The sequence below is a fragment of the Gymnoscopelus braueri genome (assembly GCF_963280865.1).
Source record: "Gymnoscopelus braueri genome assembly, chromosome: 8".
Taxonomy (NCBI): Eukaryota; Metazoa; Chordata; class Actinopteri; order Myctophiformes; family Myctophidae; genus Gymnoscopelus; species Gymnoscopelus braueri.
The window spans coordinates 31,455,669-31,465,594 of NC_137609.1; the positions used below are offsets into that span (position 1 = coordinate 31,455,669).

Here is a 9,926-nt window from a genome sequence, read left to right on the forward strand (position 1 = left end):
TTTAAATCATCTTTTTTACCGATTGTTGACAAACATGCTCCAGAAAAAACTGTGAGGATAAAAGCTTCTGAGCCATGGTTTAATGCAGATATTTTAAAAGCTATTAGACTAAGAGATGACACTTTTAGAAAGTACAGGAAATCCAAGGTCACTTCCCACAGGAATTCAAATCGGCGACAATAACACCACTGTATAAAAAGGGAAGCAAATTACAACCAGGTAACTACCACCCTGTTTCCATATATGCACACTATCAAAGGTAAAGCCGGTGATATGAACAGATAGAACATTATACAACATCACACAATTTACAGGACGAATTTCAATCCGGTTTCAGGAAATCACACTCAACAGACACCTGTTTATTATATCTTACAGATCACATAAAGAAAGAAGTGGACTTAGATAAGTACTGTGGCATGGTAATGCTTGATTTACAGAAGGCATTTGACACTGTAAATCACAGCATCCTACTGGGTAATGATGGTCCATTGTGGAACCTTGGGCTGTCAACCTTTACTTTATAGAGTGTGGAGCACTGAGGTAGTGCTCTAGTCAGAAAACAGGCCTTGATAGCCACAGCGTTGATATACAGTACTGAATAGATAAGAACTTCAGAATTCTCCAGGCGCTCAACCGAACGCTTGTTTGCATGCAGACTTTGATGTGGAGCGAATTGCCTTCGTGATATATCAGGTCGTATTGTTTTAATATCATTAATTGTCTCCGCCAGGCCGAAAGGCATGGCGAGAGAGTATGTTTTACCCCCTGTCCGTCCGTCCGTCCGTCCGTCCGTGTGTCCGTCCGTGTGTCCATCCGTGTGTCCTGTCCTGTCCGTGTGTTACCAGCTAATCTCTGGCACCGTTGGCCCGGTCGCTGCGAAACTGTGCACACACACTCCCTGGATGCCAATTCAGAATTTTTCATATGGGCCTGTTATAGCGCCACCAGGAGGCCGATTTGTGCAAAACCCATTTACTCAGATTGTATCCAAACATCACGCAAATCGGTACACAGTATCTCTATAGTCATGTGATCAAGACGGATCTGTCCGATTTTTCATATTCCATCCAGATTGGCTAAGGTTGGCTTCCAAAGTTTGCAGGATTGGTCCGTTTTGAACAAAATGTCTGAAATCATGAACACAGCGTGCGATTTCCGTGAAAACTTGCACGCACATTCCCACTAGGCCGAGGAAGAAATGCCACCCTTTTCACATTGGCCTGTTATAGCGCCACCAGCAGGTCTAATTTACCAAAACACATTTTTGCAACAAAATGCCTCAAATCATGAATGCACGCACATTCCCACTAGCCCGAGGAAGAAATGGCACCCTTTTCACATTGGCCTATTATAGCGCCACCAGGTGGCCACAACAACCTACCTGACCTGGCGGAGACCTGTGCTCCGAGGAGCACTTTTTCTAGTTTGCTGTTCTTTTATTCACATAGTATAGAGGGAATCTCCCTTGTTTGTCAATAAAGATGCCTTGCTCATGTGAACGGTAATTTCTGTGTATGTCGTCTATAAACTGGACTTTAGGGTTTTATTGAACCAAGAGTGACAGGAGTGCCACGGCACATCAGTAAGCTTGGGGCCTTAGGCTTCAACACCACAGCTACTAATAGTAGGGGGTACTAACCACCAAAAATGGCCAAATCGTTACGCGGCGGATAAAAGCATGAAATTTGATACAGATGTCCCTTGGGTCATCCTAAAACATCCTAGAAGGGGTGCCCAAAAAAATCTTAAACAGGAAGTGAGTTATGGACAAAATTCAAAATGGCCACCTAAACTATTGACCGTTGACTCAAAAGACACCAAAAGAATCTCCAAAAAGCATAACATTTGGCACATATGTCCCTTGGGTCATCCTAAGACATCCTAGAAGGGGTGCCCAAAGGAATCTGAAACAGGAAGTGAGTTATTGACTAAATTGAAAATGGCCGCCTAGTGTTGTCGATTGACTCAAAAGACAACTAAAGAATCTCATAAAAGCATACAATTTGGCACACATGTCCTTTTGGTCATCCTAAGACATCCTAGAAGGGGTGCCCAAAAAAATCTTAAGCAGGAAGTGAGTTATTGACAAAATTGAAAATGGCCGCCTACAGTGTTATCTATTGACTCAAAAGACAACTAAAGAATCTCATAAAAGCATACAATTTGGCATACATGTCCCTTGGGTCATCCCAAGACATCCCAGAAGGGGTGCCCAAAAAAATCTTAAACAGGAAGTGAGTCATTGACAAAATTGAAAATGACCGCCTACAGTTCAAGGTTCAAGTTTTATTAATGTCCCAGAAGGGCAATTGGGTTTACAGCCAGAGTAGTGGTTTAAAACATACAGACAGTACAGGACAACAGCAGACATGAAACACCATAGCATAAAAACATAGATCCGGGCGCATCTAGTGCAATCATCATCGTCATCACAGTAAAGTGCAAGAGATAAAGTGCTTGTTTTCATCACCATCATTATCATCATCACAAGAGATAAAAAGGGAATTATAAAGTGCCGGCATAAAGTGCTTGATCCATCGTCATCATCGTCATCACAGTAAAGTGCAAGAGACAAAGAGATAAAGTGCTTTTTCATCATCATCATCACAATAAAGTGCAAAGAGATAAGATTAAAAGAAAAGGGCTAAATTCAGAATATAAGGTGCCTGCATAAAGTGCTTGTTTCTTATTCACCATCACCATCAGTCACATTATCCTCTATAGGTCCCTAGCAACATTGTTTGCCCGAATTGAGGCAGGAACAAATGAGTGCTTGTATCTATTGTTTTTGATACTAGGGGTACTCAGACGTCGGCCAGATGGCAACAGCCTATATTCTGGCTCGAGTGGGTGTGCACTATCTTCTCGAATGGACCTGGTCTTCAAGAGCAGTTGTCTCTTATAGAAGGGGTCGAGGCTCTCCAGTTGGATGCCAGTGATTTTGGAGGCAGTTTTCACTATCCTTCCTAAAGAATTTGTATCCTTAATGGCGAGGTTACCATACCAACAGATGATGGAGAAGGAGATAACAGAGTGTACATAGGCACTGTAGAACAATTTCATCAAGTCTCTGTCAACATTAAATCTGGCTAGTTTCCTTAGGCAGAAAAGGCGTTGCTGTCCCTTCTTACACAGCATGTCAGTATTTACATCAAATTTCAGTTTGCTGTCAATAATCGTGCCTAGGTATTTGTAACTGGGTACGATTTCCACCGGCTGGCCACAGATATCAGTGTTCTGGGTGGGATGGGGACCACGTCTGAAGTCAATACAGAGCTCTTTTGTTTTTGAGATGTTCAGTTCAAGGAACGCGTCACTACAGCAGGACAGGAAGTCCTCTGTGACCTGACCATGTCCGACCTCGTCATTGTCTAGAAGGCTGACAATGACTGAGTCATCCGCGTATTTAATGATAAAACGGTTGTCGTGATTACTGCGACAGTCATCCGTGTACAAACAGTCATCCGTGTACAACAGTGTTGTACAGTGTTGTCGATTGACTCAAAAGACAACTAAAGAATCTCATAAAAGTATACAATTTGGCATACATGTCCCTTGGGTCATCCTAAGACATCCTAGAAGGGGTGCCTGAAATTATCTGAAACAGGAAGTGAGTTATTGACTAAATTTAAAATGGCCGTGTACAGTGTTGACAGATGATGCAAAAGACACTCATAAAAAATAATCTCATAAATGCATGAAATGTGGTACAAATGTCCCTTGGGTGATCTGAATGCATCCTAAGGGGTGCCAAAAAAAGTTTTAATAGTCTCTCAATGGAAAACACTCTTCCCACACAAATATATAAATATAATATATAATAATATATATATAAATATTCAAATCGAGCAGCCAATCTGGCATTTGGTCCAGAAGCCTGAAAGCTATGCAATCTCTACCATCTCCTGACAAATATGGATGGATTAAAGTCGCTGATTCGTGGACACCTTTATGGACACTCTTGCCAGAGGCTGCTTAACACATTGATTGCCAGAATTATTTCAGATTTTTTGCATTTTCATGCCAGGGTTTTTATAATACAAATTTAATACAAAGTTTTTATTTACAAATATAACATGGTCTACTCAGCACTGAAATGTTTGCAAATGTAGGCTATATATTTTGTCATGAAGACATTAAAATATGACCTATTAGATGCTGAGCTTGTAGATAAGCATTTTTCATGGGGGAGGGGGGCCCCAAACTTGAGCTTTGCTTGGAGACCCCAAATTGTTAAATCCGCCACTGCCTCTAAGGCCACATTCAAGCCAAATATCAAATTAATTTGCAAACAAAAAATATCTTATAATATAATAGGTAGATTTGAGGATGGCCCCCGGCTTTTCCTTTAGTACCGCCTCTACTTGCACACAAAATATCTCACAATGTAATGGCCGGATTCGATTTTCAATACGGCCTGGATTGCCATGAAACTTGCTGAGTGCATTCAAGCTGCTTTGATGATGCACCCTACTGATTTAGGTGAGCCCATTATTATGGTTCCTTAAAACTTACACAGTTGGTGTGTTAATCCAGTGAATATTCAATATACAGTTAATATACAGTTAATATACAATATTAATCAATTCACCAATGAATAAAATAATGAATATGATGTACAGTCTATGAACAATGAGTATGGAAGAATGTATATGAACTGTCTATCAACAGTCTATGTTCAGTATATGAATGAATATGTCTATTTTCAGTGGTTCTAAAACATTTTCATTACAAAAAGGACCCCCAAATTGATTTGTATTTGGCCATGGACGCCCATTTGAAAATATATTGTGCCAGGGACCCCATAAGAGAAGATTTCTGTTGATAAAATAAAATAAAATCTTCAAAATAATTCACAATGCTTCATTGGTTTTTCTAAATGCTTCGAAACTAGCCAAATTACACGTGCATTGTGATGCGTTGTGAGCTTGTAGCTTAAAATAGGGTTAAAGTGGTTAAACTGCTGATTCTTTCTGGGAACCCCCTGGAACCCACTCAAGGACCCCACTTTGAGAACCACAGCTATAAGCAATGAGTATCTGAATTTATGCGTATACTGTACAGCCTATTAACAGTTATTCTTTAGCATAATGTCAATGTTAGGCAATGTGCAGTACAGCCTACCCTATAGTAGTTTGTGTGCAATAGTCCATGGGCAAGCGTCCGTAAGTTAAAATGTCAATAGTCAAGGTGTTTGTGTTGTGTGCCGAGGAGGGATGAGTCTGTGGCTGGAGGTGCTGCTCATCTTCACTAGCTCATCATATAGAGGGGATGGGAAGGGTTCTCCTCCTCATCCTCCCCTCCACAACCACCCACATACTAAACTGTTCAATTCAACTCTGGCTTGGAGCTAGCCTTCCTCAACCTGTTTGTTCAGTTTGTTGGCATCCCTTGTGTTTAATGTTAAAAAAAGTCATGTCATGTCAGGGATCGAATGTTCAACCTTTAGGCAATGTGTCTGCCTTCCGAGCTTAACTGAACTACTGCTCAGTAATTTTATTTAGGTCAAATCCTTTTCAACTTTTTCTGTTTTCTGTACAACTCTGATGTGGAAAACATATGATGCCGGGGTTTGGACCAGGGGTGTTCAATAATTTTCTCTACTATCAGGTCACATATTTTAGGCCTAGTACACATCTGTTGATGGTTATTTATAGTATACTGAGTCATAGGAAGTAATATTATACTACGTAATCCAAAAATAGCATACCATACTGTCTTAAAAAAGGTCATGCTAAAATATGTAGTAAAACAAAAAATACAATTGCTTCCAGCAAACACAAAGGTGTCATTGCATTACCAATCAAGGATACAGTACCACCGTAACCACAACAAACAGAAAACTAAACACACCCACGGGTATAATCTGAAACTTTTAGAACACTTCCTTTACTGGCTGTGTACACAATGTGTGTCTTTGAGGGACAAAGAAAAAGGGGACAAAAAATATGTAACCTGACATCACCTGATATCAGTTCTCATCATGACAACTTCCTCAAAGAGTGTGTGTGTGTGTGTGTGTGTGTGTGTGTGTGTGTGTGTGTGTGTGTGTGTGTGTGTGTGTGTGTGTGTGTGTGTGTGTGTGTGTGTGTGTGTGTGTGTGTGTGTGTGTGTGTGTGTGGTGTGTGTGTGGTGACAGGGAGGGAAACAAAGACAGTGAAACTCCACATTACTGCGTTAAACCATAGAATTATATAATAGGTGATACCGTGATATATATACAGTAATTGATTGATACCATATTTCTGGATCCGAAGCCGGCTCCAATTTTGGACCAATTACCAATGTTTTGACCGATATTTTGTCAAAAAGTGCATTATTTTCTTATTTGAAATAGATTTTGTTACATTTTCTATTTGAGAACATTTAACTTGCAGGCTATTCATCAAAAATAAATCAAAATAAACAAATAACTTTTTATTTAACCACTTAAGCTCCATACAGAAATTTGCAAAGAAATAGCTTCTCTTCAAGCTCACAACGGCTCGCAACATGATGTGTTGTGATCTGCTATTTTTGAACATTTTTGAAAATGTTCAAAAATAGCAGATGCCATGCTCTAAATAGGGACGTGATGTTCAAAGTGGTTAAAAATCTTGACACATCGGCTGCATAATTGCCGATACCGATGTTGTCAAAAAGTCAAATAATAACCAAATATATTGGCCAGACCCATATATCGGTCAGGCTTTATATAATTCATTCCATGGTTAAGCTCCTGCGACCCTCTCATGCATGTATTCAACATCAGATCTCACATTACCCAAACTCATACCACAGCTTGAAATATGAATAAATATATGAATGTCTTATTGGACACATCAATCAAACCAGGCTTAAAGGTTGTGCACATGTTGTTGGTTTAAAACCCTGGACTGGCAGGAGGGAAAATACGAGTTGGCGTGCACAGTGAAGTTCTCTGTGGGCAGGGGCAACAAAAAAATAATTTCATCCCACATGTTGATGTGTGAACGATAGGGAAGGATAAAGGATTTGTTTCTAAATAAGGAGTGTGTGTTAAAAAAAACAATGGCTATTAATAAATGTTTGCTCTGCGTATCTCTCCACGCATCACATATCATTGTACTTTGTGTCTGAGAATGCTTGGCATCTGCATGTGATATACCGCCACGTCTCCAAAGAAAAATGTATCAGTTTTCTTTTAATGTTGAGCACAAAAAGAAAATCAGGTAGGAATGTATCTAGATCTAAAATGGATATGTGGATGTTTTGTTGTGTATTCACAAGCATAGCCCGTCATATCTTCTCCTTATGCATGTGTGTCGGGTAAGGTGTGTCTTGCATGCTGTTTGAATGTCACCGGTAATGGATTGTCACCTCCCCTGTTTGTCCTCATGTCCCTGTAAAGAAGCAGATTCACATGAACAAATCGAGCACTGCGGGACACACAGGAGACCTGAGACCTGAGACAGACGGTGAGGTAAGTGGGAGAGCAATATTGATATGCTTTATGTAGGCTGTGTATTATTACTACCACAAGTTATATTATATCATAAAGGCTAGGCAATATATATCGATACTTTATAGCTATCATGATATGAGACGAGTTTTAGTTTGTTTCAGTGAAAGTGGCACTATGTAACTTTTTTATGAATAGAATTACATTTTGTCCAATCTGTATGGTAGAGTATGTTAATACAATATAACTTTTGGGGTGGTTGTATTTTGGTTGTATTTTGTCTCCCTGCTTTTCTATTGAGATATTTCGATCGTGTCAAAGGTCATGTCTCAACTATACACAGGATCTGACACAAATTTTTACCTGAAGGTCAAGATTCCATTTATTCCCCAAACAAGCATGCAGGCTCTATTAGCTCAATTGTAAAACATTTAATAAAATCAGCACAGCAGGAAACGGGGTTAAGCTTTAAGCCTTATTTTCTATTTTCAAAGAACATGACGCATTGTGAGCTTTAAAATTAAGAATTGAAATTGTCACAATACAATATAATTGTCACAATATCTATATCAAAGCATTTAGTGAAAATATTGTTAGATTTGATTTTGTCCTTATTGCCCAGCCATAGTAGATTTTTTTTAGTGGTATTGTTGTATCTACTTAATAATTGTAATAATCGATGTGCTACTTTAAATGTGTTTGATATCAGCAATTCCTATCTGAAAATGTATTTAACTTTGTACACATTGAGCAATATAAGTTATTAAATATGCATTACAGTGCGAGGATGTATAGATGTGAACATGATTTTGGCTTTTGTGATTCTGAAAAGTGCTTCATAGTGAAGTACTGTACATAAACTTGATTGGGCCTCCATCTTCTCTTCAGATCAGAATCAACTTTCTAACAACAAAAAGCAGAGATTTCGCTGTCACGTTGTTCTGCATGATGCCCAGCCAAGCTCCACTGATACTGAGGCCAGCAGCAGGCCAAGCCCACACCCACCTTGTCTGCCCTGGAGAACTCCTCGCACCAAACCCAAGTCAGGGAGCTCCGTTTCTGGGTACGGGAGAGACTGCCGCATCAGATCAGCAGATACTTCTCCATCAGACAAGCAACAGGAACTCGCAGGGCTCGAGAACCTCTGCCCAGACCCAGAGTAGCAGTCACCACCCAAGACCACTTCCTCCCGAACCCCATGCCGCTCAGCCCAAACCTGGACCTCCAGTGCCCACAGTGAGCGCTGTGCTGGACGACAGGGTTTCAGGAAGAGCTATGGGAGAAGGCACAGAAACAGCCCAGGGCAAGAAGAGGCGGTGTGGGTCATGTGGACACCTGATCGTGGCTGTGCTCCTGGTTCTTGTCTCGCCTCTGGTTGCTGTGGGAGTGTGCGTGGCAGATATTGTCACCGGAGAGTGTTGTAAAGTTGGAGGGAAAGACACAGACTCCATTGAATGATCGAATACTGTATGTATTATGTAAGGACAACTAACATTTTATATGCAGTGACCAGTGGAGGTCAAAGTACTCAACTCATACTACTTGAGTCAAAGTATAGATACTCCTGGTCAAGTATTAGGCTACTCGGATTGTGTCAAAGGTCATGTCCAACCTAGACACAGGATCTAAGACCAAATACAACTACCCCAATTGTATTTTATATTAAAATTGGCTAATGGGAGGGCCGGGGGCTCGGCCAGTGGGCGACCCACGGCCACGTCACTCTGACTCAGACATGGGGTAAAGAATGCTGCACAAAAGAAAGATATGCTCTGCTTATCAAATCTGTTATCTTAACATTGTTTACTATGAGTCATACCACCATGGTGTTTACTGTGGTGGAAAGTAACTGTACATTTACTCAAGTCCTGTACTTGAGTACAATTTTGAGGTGCTTTTACTTTACTTGAGTATTTGCATTTTGTAATACTTTAAATTTCTACTCCACTACAAATCTCAGGGGCAAATATTGTACTTTTACTCCACTACAATTCTTTTTTTTTTAATAATCACTCTTCTCCATGTCAAGGCTGCCCTCTAGAGGTCTAGATTGCACAGTGCCTTCTTCTATGACCACGTTCACATTGAACTGATATGAAGCTCAATAATATCACTTATATCACAATATCATCGCTTTTAAAAAAAAGTATATGGAAATGACTTAAACTGTGAAATGTTTTCTATAACTACTGAAGAAGCAGCTGTCCGTGTATGAAGGATCATGACGTATGAAGGATCATGACGTCACGAGTGGAGAATGTTGCTTGTTGTACAGTGTATTGAATGTATTTGGCATAATGGCCTATAAATGTACATTGTAAATGTCTCATAGTCAAACCCAGTTATATTTACAGTGCTCTGGAAGTCTCTCTCCTGTTAACTGTGAAATCAAATATATATATTGATATACGTTCAGTATCCTTGTTTTTGTTTACGTTAAGGACTGTGGCTGAGTTTACCATGTACTTCTTCCACTCCTTACATCACAAAACCTTAGAGTAAC

General features: G+C 40.0%; 1 protein-coding gene across 1 annotated transcript; it reads left to right on the forward strand.

The window, feature by feature from the left end:
• The first annotated feature begins 7,381 nt into the window (after positions 1–7,381).
• On the forward strand, positions 7,382–9,921 carry LOC308091123 (uncharacterized protein). The gene is made up of 2 exons (XM_080436493.1): positions 7,382–7,444; positions 8,312–9,921. The coding sequence occupies exons 1-2, from the start codon at positions 7,385–7,387 to the stop codon at positions 8,879–8,881; spliced, it is 630 nt and encodes a 209-aa protein (XP_080292619.1). The 5' UTR covers positions 7,382–7,384; the 3' UTR covers positions 8,882–9,921.
• Positions 9,922–9,926: the final 5 nt, after the last annotated feature.

Excerpts from the sequence above, each read along its gene's own strand:
- LOC308091123 (XM_080436493.1), top strand. The coding sequence starts at position 7,385 with ATGAACAAATCGAGCACTGCGGGACACACAGGAGACCTGAGACCTGAG. Across the intron at positions 7,445-8,311 it reads GACCTGAGACAGACGGTGAG|ATCAGAATCAACTTTCTAAC; the intron begins GTAAGTGGGAGA and ends TCTTCTCTTCAG.